The 14696-nt window shown below is 36.0% G+C and overlaps 1 protein-coding gene and 1 pseudogene across 1 annotated transcript; one reads left to right on the top strand and one right to left on the bottom strand.

Moving 5' to 3' along the window:
• Window positions 1-3091: 3091 nt before the first annotated feature.
• Window positions 3092-8064, top strand: LOC113276006 (probable aldehyde dehydrogenase). Its single transcript, XM_026525598.1, has 16 exons — window positions 3092-3287; window positions 3859-3938; window positions 4028-4131; window positions 4284-4351; window positions 4435-4492; window positions 4616-4729; window positions 4831-4914; window positions 5126-5230; window positions 5485-5598; window positions 5825-5956; window positions 6068-6157; window positions 6297-6386; window positions 6516-6725; window positions 6826-6936; window positions 7422-7501; window positions 7608-8064. The coding sequence occupies exons 1-16, from the start codon at window positions 3214-3216 to the stop codon at window positions 7744-7746; spliced, it is 1653 nt and encodes a 550-aa protein (XP_026381383.1). The 5' UTR covers window positions 3092-3213; the 3' UTR covers window positions 7747-8064.
• Window positions 8065-8218: 154 nt separating this feature from the next.
• Window positions 8219-10490, bottom strand: LOC113276007 (annotated as a pseudogene).
• Window positions 10491-14696: the final 4206 nt, after the last annotated feature.

Consider the following 14696-nt stretch of genomic DNA (forward strand, 5'->3'; position numbering starts at 1 on the left):
TTCTCATCTTTCCATCGTGACTCGGCCTCCCTGACTTCATCTCGATCTCTTCATCACCACGATCAACTCCAGCAATCACCGGAAGTATACCAACATTACTGCCATCATGAACAGCATCCCTGATGAACCAACATCTCAATTACTGGCATAACTCTTCATCACGAGCTCCTATTTCTCCATGTTCTACTTCATTAGTCACCGGTCAATCTCCATCTTTAATCTAACCAGTATCAAACAGAAACCATGACTCTTTTCTCTCGAGTTTCATTATATGCCATCAGTATTGGCAACACCACCCTGCCGTGTCATCACAAACTAACGACTCTTCATCTTCTCTGTTTTCTTACTCGAGATCTTTCCAAGACTCCATTGCTGACATTCATCCGTAAGGATCCTTTCTTATTAGGGTTCAAAAAATTCAACTCATGAAAAATCAAGACCAACGCTTCACTTTAAAGTTCAAAAAGTTTCAATCCCAGTGCTCGCAATTCTCGTACACTATGTTGTGTAGGATTTGTTTTCTGAACAGTCTTTCCGAGATAATCTCCCCTCCTTTCTTTCTCAAGCACCGACTGATATATCTGAAAGTGTCCCATCTTGGTTTAGTACGCGACGTACGTACACAAACCACTTCGTATTCCTTCTTAAGCGGATGGAAGTAAAATCCACAGACACGGAAAGGAGTATATCTTCTAGGAGCAAGAAGTACTTGCTCGTTTGTAATCGGATTCCAAATACGGAAAACCGATGGACCAAGTAGATCCAAGCTTGTTGCAGCCTTAAAGTTCTCAGCTGTACCATCTTCAGAAATAAAAAGTTTGACGACATTGCCCATGTATTGCGTAAGAGATTGGATCACAATGGTGGGAGTAATAGCTCTGAAGCCTCGGTCTAAGTGCGCCCGAATGAAATTGTCTTCTTGGCGTTGGTCCAGTAGTTTGATTTCAACTGATGCCCTTAACTTCTCCAGGGCTAGCTAGCTCAATGAAAAAGGATACGTACTCCTCGCTAGCATGATCACAGCCGTCTGGAAAAAAAAAACGTATCTTCCAATCATAACCACCAACTGCAAATTTGCCACTAGACTTGTATTTACCAACTCCCATTCCTTTGCATGAGAATATCCGTTTATCTTAAACTCATGAGAACCTTGCACAATCTCATAAAATAACTGCGATGAAGAAATCTCCGACTTTGAAACTCTCGGACTTTTTGCTTCGTTAGGGGCCATGATGTTCTTTAGATATTGAAACTGACAGAGAAAAATTGTTATTAAAAAAAAAAAAATCTTGTCTTAAGATTGTTGGTTAATAACAATTAAAAATTAATCAATCAACTAATAATATAAGAGGCACTTATCTGTTTTTTGTGTGTTCTCCTTAGTCAACTGTTAATGTCTTGAACATCCTGTTAAACACCATGGAAACAAGGAAACGGTAATGGTAGATTGAGGCGCATGTTCAACATATTGTCCTTAAGACAAGAATGCCCGGCTACACTCTGAAAAAGATGATGCTATAGCCCTACGGGTACATCTGCCTCCAAGATACAACAATCTTAACAAGCTTGAATAGCACATTCAAACTTGTCCTTCTAGAACTTGGCAGCGGAAAAACTCACGAATCGTTAGCACTTAAAACCCTCGTATCAAACATCGAAAAACGAAGAAGAAGTACTCAAAAACACACGGGGATATATGAGAGGTTTTTTTTATATATAACAGCAATAAAAAAAGGTTATTCATATATAAAACCCTAACCCAAATCCAAAAAATATATAGTAAACTTATCCCGTAAAAAACTAAGAGATAAATTTGGAAGGTGTTTTTATTTTTTTGGAAAAACCTTTTTATTAGTAATTTTTATTCACATAAAACTGTATTTTTTCCAACAAAAACTAGCACTCCAAAGGAAGCACCATTACATTCGTAGCAGAGCCATCTAATATAGAGAATTGTGTGGTTCTCCTTAGACTAACTTCTATGGGCTAGATATCTAGCAGCTAGATTGGTCATCCACGTCAGCTAGGGAAACCTCCTAAGTCCTACGGGCTAGATATCTAGCAGCTAGATTGGCCATCCACGTCATCTGGGACCACTATAGAACGTTGTTTGGTTCAGCGTTTTAAATCTCAACCGTTAGATCATAAAATTTATCTCCCAACGCTGAACCGTTTAGCGTTAAAAACACTTTTTGAGCGTTGAACCATTCAACATTTCAATCTCGCTGCTAGTTGAACTGCGAGCACTTGTTAGGAGAGAGAACTTTCCAATGCTAGTGTTAACTTTTTTCCCACACTTTTTTCATGATTTGCAACACTTTTGACCAATCTAGCAGTTCAATCTAGCCCATAGGGGTTAGCCTTATATTAGATTTATTTACTGCAAAAATTTTTTTTAAGATACAAGGCGGAGGGGTCGTACCCCAATCCGTAACAAAAGATAGAGTTTTAGCATTCTTAGCAAGAGAGTCTGCTACTTCATTTCCTAGTCTAGGCACAAAATAAAAACCCAAAAAATTATGACTTTCTCTAATGATTTTAGAGGTTTCGTCCAATAGAGTTTTGCTTCTCCATGAAACCTCAGAGATTTTTTCTCGTAAGTAGTTGAAACAACTTTCACAATCCCCTTCTATGCTAAAAATAATGAAATTCTTTTCCTTCCCCATACTGCTGACTGCTACACTCCTAATGCAATGTCAAGTTAGTTACTAATAAAACTTCATTATTTTCCAACATCCAACGTCTAAGATGATTCCAGGTGTAAAAAAGATATACACGGCAGCTAAAGGTCATCGAGGCTAAACTAACATTCATCTGGCTAACCCACAAAAATACATTCCCATTTACTAAGTTATCATTTCATTGGATCTTACGTCAAATCTAGTCATACAGATACGCTGTATATTTCACATGTGACTTTACTTAATCAACATACACGTATTTTTATCGTGCCCAAGTTTTCGAAATATCCTACGGTTTTTCATTCACTTAGTACATCGTACTATGCTACTCTCGCTGTAAGGCTAAAATAGCTCAGTAGAAAAGAGGTGAGGTGGCAGTAAGCTACAGCACAAAACAGAACTATATATATATATACCTTGCTAAAAAGATGTCCAGAATAGACAAAGTATAAGCATTAGTCACTGTGTTTTTTTCATTTTCATTGTAAAGATTTTCTTAGGGTTTTAGAAACAATCAAGATTATTGGAGAGAATGCAGAGATTTGCAAGAAGTAGAGCCCCTAAACAAGCTATTAACTGGCTATGTTCATCACTCAACCAATCGAGGTATATATATTGTACAAATCGTGTTTCTTGATTGTCATTTATTTTTTCCCGAAATTCTGGATGTGTGGGTTTGTTGATTTGGTTGATATAAATTATGGGTTTTGATCTTGATTGCTATTTGCTTGAGTTTTTTTTTCTTTCTCGAAATTAGTGATTTTTATAGATTTTGTTTCATTTTTTCTTTGATGGTTGCTGTTAGGTAAGATAACCGGGGAGTGATTTTAGAATCCCAACATGTTTGTGTTAGGCATCTTATTTGGTAATCGATTGCTTTTGACGTGTTGGTGTTACTTGTTAAAAGTAATCAAAGGATTAGAAAATAATGTAATCAAAGAATTTAAGATATAGAGCCATGGATAGGCTTTCCGAGGCTTGCTCCGATGGAGGATACTTATCGAGGGTAATTATCCATCCATAAATTGTCTCTAATGAGAAAATCTCGATAATTTTGAAACATGTAGAATTGATTAGTGGGACTCCTGGTGTCTGCTGGAGGGATGACATTTCTTCCTTTGTAATGTTCACAAGTATATAGGCGTAATGTATGAGTTTTCCTCCATTTATAATTCAGATCTTTCCAAACACCATCATTTGCTACCGTAGATGCTGAAGGGATCTCAGGCTCCCAACCTGCTGAAGTAAGCAATTTGGGTATGTTAAGAGTTACTCTGCTTGATTTTATTTCACGAGTAACATGTTAATGTTACATGTGATGAACACTACTTGTTGGTTATATGCAGTCCAGGGTAGCTGGACAAAGACATCTAATTGGAGTACAGTATTGGATCCGTTAAATGGAGAACCATTCATTAAAGTTGCCGATGTAGATGAAACTGGGCTGCAGGTATAACCCTCATATCATTCTTCTTTAATGCTGTAATTAATTGTTACCTCGGTTAATAAAACATTGGTTTCACTTTGTAAAATTGCTTATACGTTTTTTATTGGTATGTTTACATGAAACTTACGTAACTTGTTGGATTTATTTTGTTGTAGCCATTTGTGGAGAGCTTATCTAAGTGTCTGAAACATGGCCTTCACAATCCATTTAAATCTCCAGAAAGGTTGGAATCTTTTTATCTTAGTCTGATGTATATGGGTGCTGGTTAGTCATTTAACTGCCTTTTAACACCGTTTGATTTTTCAGATATCTTATGTTTGGAGACATATCGACAAAAGTGGCTCACATGCTTTCGCAACCTGACGTAATAACAATTTCGAATGTTTTATTTTGATATGTTAATTTGTTTATGTTACATCTAAACATTACCTTTCCATTTGTTATTGCAAATTAATTTTAAGTATCTACTATTTACATGATTTTACAGGTTTCGAATTTCTTCATAAGGTTGATACAACGGGTTTCTCCAAAGAGCTATCACCAAGCCCATGCAGAGGTTTTCGTAACCCAGAAATTTTTTGAGAACTTTTCTGGCGACCAGGTATATGGAAAAACTGTCTGATATCTTAGTGAAGCTGCTAGTCAGTTGTATTGATGTTTCACAAAAACAAATTATGTTAACTGTTTTCTTTGGCATGGCAGGTTCGTTTTCTGGCAAGGTCGTTTGCAGTACCTGGGAATCATCTTGGGCAACAAAGTCATGGTTTCCGTTGGCCATATGGTCCTGTAAGCCTGTTAAACTTTATATTTGATGAATATTCTGATTTCCAACAACTTTTAGAAACACATAAGTGAATGTCAGAATTTTTTCCTTGACATGGAGAGGTTTCATTTTCCGTTTCAAATGAGTTGGACACAATAGAACGCTTTTCATTTGTATTGACTCTCTCTGTTTTAAAACTCTTGTGAGTTAACCTGTAGATCATTTCTTGCGCAGGTTACAATTATTACTCCTTTCAATTTTCCTCTGGAGATTCCTGTATTGCAATTGATGGGTGCACTTTATATGGGAAACAAAGTTCTTCTGAAAGTAGATGGCAAGGTATTTCTTAATAATCCGTGTGTTTTCTTCTACATAAGAAATGTGCTGTTCACTCATAAAGTGTCAGATATATATGAAATTAGTATCCTTACCAAGGAAAAAATACAAACAAAGATACAAACATGATCGTAAAGAAAGATTTCTCTGAAATACTAATCAGTTTAATTTCAGAATAGGTTTTGATTTTCTACTACTTCTCAATTTTCCTGTTTCTTTGCTTGGGATATTGCTGACTGGCTAGGAGTGTTTTGTAGGTCAGCATTGTGATGGAGCAAATGCTACGGCTTCTCCACGAGTGTGGGTTAAGTATGGATGACGTTGATTTCATCAATTCTGATGGAAAGACAATGAACAAACTGTTGCTGGAGGTTGGTTTCATCCTAATATACTTGAGGATTAGCGACTCCTTGATCCGGTTCACTGCACTGATCCATGCATATTTGTACTCTGTACCACAGACTATGGCTGAGATTTACCCGTGTATTTGTTCACTATTCTTCATCATTTGTGTTTAATTTTTAGGCCTCCTGATCCTTTGGAGACATATCTACACTGATGTATTTAGTGAATATATTTTCTTTTATTTCGTTATAGGCAAAGCCACGAATGACTCTTTTTACCGGAAGCTCACGAGTAGCGGAGAAGTTGGCTGTTGATCTAAGGGGACGTGTTAAGTTGGAAGATGCTGGTTTTGACTGGAAAATCCTGGGCCCTGATGTTCAAGAGGTTCTATCTACAGGGCATCTCCACATTACATTATGCATATAACAATATTCAATTTTCTGGTTCTCATTTAACAGCCATTGTTAAATGATCTTTTTTGTGTCTGAATGGCAGGTTGATTACACTGCATGGGTTTGCGATCAGGATGCATATGCATGTAGTGGCCAAAAATGCTCTGCTACATCAATCCTTTTCATGCATGAGGTTAGTTATTTCAGTTTGATACATCTCCATACTATAAATTTGGCGAACTGTCCATTTTCTCCAATGTCAGACCCCAAGAAGAAAGAGATGAAGTCTTGACTGAGTTTTGAAAATGCCCTTCTTTTCTCTATTTGTGCAGAACTGGGCGTCAAGTCCACTCATTTCAAAAATGAAGTCTCTTGCTGAAAGAAGGAAGCTAGAAGATTTAACTGTTGGTCCAGTCCTTACAGTAAGTAGCTACTGCCAAATTATCTATCATTTCTTTTCACTTTAAGCTATAACTGTATTTCGTTTCAATTTTTGTTGCGTTTTTTTTTTCTTTCTAACTTCTATTCTTAAAATTGTGCTATTGTTGTAGGTGACAACGGAAACAATGCTCGGACACATGAAGAAGTTGCTTGAGATACCAGGATCAAAGCTACTCTTTGGGGGTGAACCATTAGAAAACCATTCGATTCCAAATATATATGGTGCTATAAAGCCAACTGCTGTTTATGTTCCCTGTGAAGAAATATTGAAGGAGGGCAATTTTGAGCTTGTCACAAGAGAAATTTTTGGACCATTCCAGGTAATGTTGAAAGCTGCATTACTTCATAGTTCTATCTAGAAGAAAAAGGAGCACCTCAAATACCCATATCCACTGAAAGCTTGCTTGTTTATGGTTTCAGGTGGTCACTGACTATAAAGATGGCCAGCTACAAATGGTCTTGGATGCACTTGAGAAAATGGAGGCACATTTAACTGCTGCAGTTGTTTCAAACGATCTTTTATTTTTGCAGGTAAGATATCTTCAATTCCATATATGGAGATTAAAACATTAGACCTTTTTGGAACTTTTCAACCAAACAGTAGTTCATTTTAGTTGAATACTATGCGTTTGTTTATAGGTTCAAGTTGCATATTCTGCACTATCAAAAATTTCAGAATCACGTATTTTTTGTGTGCAGTGATCTAAATGGAAAATCATTGTCACCATAATATTAAAGCGAAGATTATAAAATCATGATTTTGATTTTTAATTATCAATTTCTTAAAGCTAAAAGGCTTGATTTGATTCTTAAATTCACTCATTTTAGCATTTGAACATGAAATTAGGATGTTGTGGATATAGCTTGGAGCTATAATCCGGTATCTATTTCTAGAATATAATTGCAGCCCTGGCAGTACAATGACTAGGATATAGCCAGTCATGTAGAAATAGAACATATCTTTCCCTTTGCAGCTAGTAGAAATATTTTATAACCATGAAGTTTCGTTTGTACAGAAAGTTATTGGGAACTCCGTTAACGGTACAACTTATGCTGGAATGCGAGCCCGGACAACAGGTGCTCCACAGAATCATTGGTAAGTAAATTCCAAGTTTCTTTTTTCTTTGATTCGTAGCCTCATTCTGCAGTTCTATTGGTATTTCTTAAAGCACAACGAATGCTAAGACAATCGTGGATTACAGGTTTGGACCTGCTGGAGACCCTAGAGGTGCAGGAATTGGAACCCCTGAAGCAATAAAGCTTGTCTGGTCTTGTCACAGAGAAATCATATATGATGTTGGCCCCGTGCCTCATCAATGGCAAATTCCACCATCAACTTGAGTAACGAGTCACCAAGATCTGAATAGGAAGCCGATATCTGGAGAATAATTGAGATCAGTCTAGTAGGTGGATGGACTATTATCCAGCTTCTGGCGACGACTTGGAAATAAACTATTAGATAGAGAACTTATTAGATGTTAATACAGAGCATTAGAATGTCAGCCTTGTTGAGCATTTCTGTTACATAGGAGTACAAAACAGGAAGTTATTCCACGAAAAACATTGGAGGGTAGTTTTGTAAGTTCACTGGTTTATGTGGAACTGCAATTGACAAATAATTATCGTTTCTGAATAAAAATACTCAAAAGTGTTTGCATAGATTACAATTCAACGGATTCACAAGTTAGGAATTTTCTTTTTTTCATAGGCCTCAACTAAGCAACGGTCTCATATCATGAAACTGAACGTTCTGTTTTCTCCTTGACACCGAAGGATCAGTAGGAGGTATTGATCTCTACTAGCATGTCCCCGAAGTGCAAACATGCATACTTAATCTCTAGCTGAAGTCTACAATGGAGTTCCATTTATAAATGCCTTGAACAATGTCAGAGCCTGAGAGGGAGATGTAAATGGAACTTCATGTGCTGCACCCCTAACAGTGGCGAAGGTAAGATAGGTTACGTTCTTTCCATCTTTTAATGCACCAAACGACTGAGCCCAACCACCAACCTGCAACGCGAGGACAATAGTTGTAATCTTGTGTAAACACTTTACAAAAGTCGTAACGCAAACAAAGGTATGAACTATAAAATCCATTAAATGTTTGGTATCAGGTTATACCTGCTTCTTGTGGAACCACGGAGCGAACTTTGTGAAGGAAGTGAGATTCAGATTTTGAGCAAGCATGTTGGCAATAATCCTTGTTTGTGTTAGTGGAATTTTTGTGTCTTGGTCTCCACTAAAATTACAGTTTAGAAACTAGTTTAATTCAACTTATCGAGTCTTAAACTAGATATAGTTTGAAAGGGACAGATTAAATATGGTCATGATGACATACCTGTAAAGCATGACTGGAATCCCATCTCTAATGAGATTTGAGACAAGAGGTATAAGGTCCATGTCCAGGTTGTCTTCTTGACAGACAAGAGGCCTGCATCACCGTTATTTAGTACTCGTTAAAAAGAAAAACTCAGATGGAAAGAGAGAGAGAGAGAGAGAGAGAGACCCTGAGCAGAAATCTCAATGAGAGGGAAGGTGGGTGGTGTTGGCATGAAGAGCTTTCTGAACTTGAGGTTTGTTAAGATAGCTGAATATTCTATCAACTAGGCAAGGGTCGCCAATGTTTCCTCTCCTACCAAGCTGTTTCAAAACTCATTAACATGCATGCTCAACAATGAGTAGAGGAAATAGAGAAAGCACAGTAAAGCATATACCGTCGCATGGATAGCTGCAAGCTCTCCTTTTGATTTAAACTGTTCAGAGTTGACACTTCTAGCACTAGATGAGCTGGGCGTCGATAGGCATTGAGGTAGGAGCAAGTCACTTCGATCAATATCAACACCAATTTCATTTCCCACTATATTGAAAACATCATTGCATTCCTGAGTCCATATTTCATGAACATACTCTCTAAGGAACCTAGAATCATTACAAACCGTCTTCTCCAGTTTTAAGGTTGCATCTGATATAGCTCCGTGTGACCATAAGTAATCAGCAGGGTTAACGCTTATGTCTAAGTCTAGAAGTGGATTCCCAAGCTATCAACAAATCAGAGTGTGAAATCAAATAAATATGTTTTATCTTTTTTATGGTCTTGTGATAAATTTAGAAAAATGAAATGTATATGATTACAGCAATGGCTTTCAGGTTGATTGGTTTGATGTTTGGTTGCTTGTTATACTCCAGCAGCAATGCTGCAAGCTGTGGGATGTAATGCCCTGCGACCAGAAATTCCGAATATGAGTTGCAGGAAATTGGAAACATGAATCTTGGAATCTAAATTTTGTTTTTTGTTACCTGCGTAGCTCTCCCCAGTCAAATACAAATCTGAATCTTTAAATTCTGGAAATTCTTCCAACCAATTTACAATGAACTTTGCATTGTCTTCGGCTGTATCCCAAAACCAAGAATTGAATTAAGCCGGCATGGCATCACATAGTTAACTATGTTTAACGCATACAAGAAAAAGATACCCACCGGTGGTAGTATCGTTCCAAAGTATGTAATTTGAGCTTGTATTCGAGTACGAAAATCCAACACCAATTGGCGATTCCACATATAACATGTTCGATTCTGCTCAAACGAATATTATCAGTTAACATGGCATAACTCAGTAGTTGAGCATGAATGGTACTATGTATTACCCAAATTCCATGAATATTTGTTGTTGATTAGGAATCCGTTCTTGTCTGGTTGAAACGGACCATGTTCCATGAACGCACCGAAACCAAGAGAAGAACAACCAGGACCTGATGACCAATACAGAAAATAATCAATTCTGAAGATGAACTTAGGAAAATGGAAATGAAACATGAATTTTGTATGTGAATTAACCTCCATTAAGCCACAAGGTGAGGGGACGGGAAAGTGGATCAACTGAGTTGGCTTCGACGAAATAATAAAACAAAGCTCGGCCTTGTTGAGCATCGGTTACTAAGTAACCAGAATGTTGTTTAAATGAAACATTTATGGGTTGTCCTGGCAAGCTAGTTATCAATTCACTGGAAGAATGGTAACACAAGAAAACGATCAATAAGAAATAAAACAAGATGATGTTTTGCAAGAATAACATAGACAACTTCATTGATGATATTTGCTTGTTTACTGCTTTGAGGGGTTAGTTAAAATGTGTATTTAAATATGAATGGATATGCATCGGAGCTAACGGTCAACATATTGTCGTTTGTTTTCTAGGTTTTCACGAGGAATTTTAGTCTCATAGTCGTTTTTTCTTTTTTCTAATGAGTCGGTACAGCGGTTAGTTATGGACCCTAAATACTACTAGCAATTACAAGATTCAGGGTTCGAATCGGTACCTCCTCCAAGAGAAGGAGCACGAGAATCATCAAGTCACTTGATGGTTCTCTTCTTACTTGTTGCAAGTTGCAACTATTTGTTTCTCGTGCCAATATTCTTGCTCATTGACTTGCAATTTTGCCTCTATCAAAACATCAAGTCACTTGGACAACAGTGTCAAACGAAGCGGAACACGGTACTTGTGGCGTGCTTTTTTGCTGTATGTGACGTGCTTATCTTGTCCGGACTACCAAAGAAGTATCACATTGCCAAAATAGTGGGTAGGGGAACTTCAGGATTTATCTCGGGATGTTTGGGAAATTCGCCATAAATCAAGTCAAAGATTGGATTAATTTGATTTACGGTGGCTAGAGCGTTTGTGAGATGGGTAAATTATTTATTTACTTTTGGAATGAAAATAGGTGAAAAAAGACAAAGCTTCATATGTGGGGGTCTTATAAATACTTTTTTTGTTAGGGTTATTCCTATAAGGCTAAAACAAATAAAAGTTGGACATTTTACCTCAAATTTCATCTTCAATATTAAAGTATTTCTACCTTGTATTTAATTTTGGAATAAGGGTCATAATTATGAGGAAAAAATATCTTTGAAATTATCACCCAATAACAATATTTTCTAATTAAGAAAAATCAATTTTGGAATAAAAAATTGATGATATGTCAATAGATCCAGGGTCATGGAGAAGGTGAAGATATGACTTTCTCCTTTATCCCTTCTTATGAGATGGCATCCTTGTCATGATTTGTCATTAACCTTGACCCTAGCATTGGAGATTAATTCTTGGTTAAAAAAATGTTAAATCCTAGGTGTCATGTCTTTTTAAGATCTTCACCCCTAGCATTGGAGATGCTCTTAGGGTAATGAGCTCAATAAATAGAGAAAGGAGAACCCAGACCTGGAGATCTGCTACAGGGAGGAAGAAAACATCTTATGAGAGGAAGCTTTTTTTGGATTAACTGATGTGAACCATTGGATGAACTGTTTTTTCCTCTCATAAGATATTTTCTTCCTTCCTATAGCAAAACTTCTAAACCTAGACTGTGAGATAACTAGTATATGTACAAAGACATAAGAGTAACATGAAAATAACATTAAAAAAGTCAAAGTTAATAAACATTGTAACGAATAAAAATCCCCGTACATATATTTGTGTATCAGAAGGGTACCCATTTTAATCAATGATGAGTCTTCACTTTCATGGCATCTTTTCTTTCTTGTCAAATATATTGTTTTCCTTTGGTTTTTAAAGATAGTGGTGTGATAAGAGTGAAATTCAGTCACTGCCAAGTGTCTTACTTTCTGTCAGTGGGGTGTAACATGTCAGTTTGTGTCGCATGTCCTGATGTGGACATTTTGTAATGAACTTTGTATGAAGCTTTTGTTTCTCTGTCTCTTTGTGAGAATAGTAGAGGTTTTTCTTTGATTCTTTCCTGATATGGTATCATATTTAGTTCATTTCTAGGTCATCTTTTTTCCTCACTAAAATTGAAGTTCTTCTCGTTAATAATTGTGATATGTTTGATCAACCTTATACACGTATTCTTTTAAATTTACTTCAACAAATTACCCTCTGTATGGAAACCTTAGATTGTTCCCCTTTTAAGGAGTTATGCTCTATTTTGTTTTGTTAATGGTTCCTTTGTTTGTTCCATTTAGTATTTGAAGTCTTCTGTAGACAGTTCTTCGTCAGTTGGTCAAGATTTTACTTCAACTTTGTTCGAATTTGTTTTGAATCCGACATTTATTTCTTGCTTGAATCAAGATCATGAAATATTGGTTAGTCATGTTCAATTTCTTGGTTGTAAAACCTCAAATGATGTATGAAAAACATTTGAAAGTGAAATTAATGCTACAATTCCATCCCGGTTAATGCAGTTGAAGATAGAACTTCACAATATGAGGAAAGGAACACATTCAATGATTGTTTTCTTCAATAAGGATTGATCAATTGCTCATCAAACAGCATAGACTGAAAAGAAAGCTCCAGATGAACATATTGTTTATCATATTCTTCATGGCTTATTGCCATCTGAGTATAATTCATTTACTACATCTGTCACCACTCAGCGATTTAGTAATTCAGAACCAATTACTTCTTCTGATCTTCTTGGATTGCTTCTTGTTGAAGAATCATGATGTATCCTAGTGACAATCCTGATCCTTTAACATCCTCTGCTAATATTGTTCAACCATATGCAGCATCTAATTTTCAACAAGATTCGGGTTATTCTCGTAGAAGCTTTGCTCATAATGGATATCGATTCTTCATAATTTGATGGACATCCTGGTTTTAGAAATAGTTTGTGTCCTCCTTCTCGTGGTAGTACATCTCTTTTAGAGGTGGTTTTCGTGGTAGTCGATTTAATCATGGTGGTAAAGTTTCTCATTCTAATTTCTATCCTCTTACTCCAAAGTATGAATATTATAATTATTCTCAAATCTGACAAAAACTTGGTCACTTTGTTGTTGAATATCGTTGTAAATTTAATAGGTTTTCTTGTGATTCACCTTTCAAGCATACAATGTATTTACTGAAGAATATTTTGAAGAATATGATGATCCTTAGTTAGCTAAACCTAAATTTTATGCTTCTTATCATGATGATTTTCATTCAACAAGGTTTTGGATATCTGATTCGGACGCAACACATCACATAACCTCATATTTTTCCAACCTCAATCTATACTTTTCATATGAATGTTTAGATCGTGTTAAAGTCGGTTCAGGTTTGTCCGTTGAAAAAACATAGGTTGTGCTTTTTTTTTCATCTTCTACCATTATATTGACTATATCTAATGGTCTTTATGTGCCAGCTATAACTAGAAACTTATTATTTATTCATCAGTTTAAAACATAATAGTTGTTTCTTTGAGTTTCATACAGATTTATTCTATGTTAAAGATTTAGATAGCAAAAAAGAACATAGCAATTTGTCAGAGGTGGTATTAAAAAATGGTTTATACGACTTGCAATTTGATTTTTCTACACTCAAGGAGTATTTAAGACTGAACTTAGCATTACTAAGGATTGACGCAAAAGATTAGGCCACCCAGCTTATAGGTCAACTAAACATATTATATTTACAATCAATATCTTTGTTTTACCTAATTTAGAAAACTATATGTGTGTTGATTGTCAACTGGCCAAATCTCATGTTCTTTCATTTCCATGGTGATGTGCATAGTCTCCTGCAACTTATACATTTATATATTTAGTTTTCTATTTTTTGTTCAATCAACAGATATAAATATTATATGTCATTTGTAGATTTATTTAGTCGATTTACTTGGATATATCCATTTTCCTAAAAGTCTGAGGTGTTTGCTACATTTGTGAAGTTCAAAACTCTTGTTCTAAGTTGGCTTGGTGGAAGAATTAAATATCTGCAATCTGATTGGGTGGTAATTACAAAAATGTATCTACCTTTTTGCAACAATGTGGAATTAGTCACAGAGTATCGTGTCCTCATACCCGTTAACAAAATGGCAACGCGGAGTGGAAACATAGAATATAGTTGACACTAGTTTAGCCTAACTGAATCATGCTTCCCCAACACTCACTTTTTAGTCTTATGCTTTTGTTAATATGCTACCATCTTCTATTATTCATGGTAAATATCCTTTTGAGACGTTATTCAATAATTCATCTTATTGTACATTATTTAAATAGTTTGGGTGCTCTTGTTTTTCCTGCATGAGACCCTGTATATAATACCCAAAATTCAAAATAGGGTGTCAAATGTATCTTCTTTGGATATAGGCATAAGGGAAACTAATAAAATTATTATATCCAAGAATGTTATTTTTGATGAGCCAAAATTTCCTTAATCGAGCATGTTTACTCCTTCGGCAAACTGTTTACCTCAATTTATAAATACTTATGTTCCATATTTGTTACCACCTGTAATTCCTCATGAGCCAGACACTGTTAGAGCACTGCTCGGTCGAACTTGCAAGCTTGCTATCTCAAGATTG

The sequence above is a fragment of the Papaver somniferum genome, chromosome 4, assembly GCF_003573695.1.
Source record: "Papaver somniferum cultivar HN1 chromosome 4, ASM357369v1, whole genome shotgun sequence".
NCBI lineage: Eukaryota > Viridiplantae > Streptophyta > Magnoliopsida > Ranunculales > Papaveraceae > Papaver > Papaver somniferum.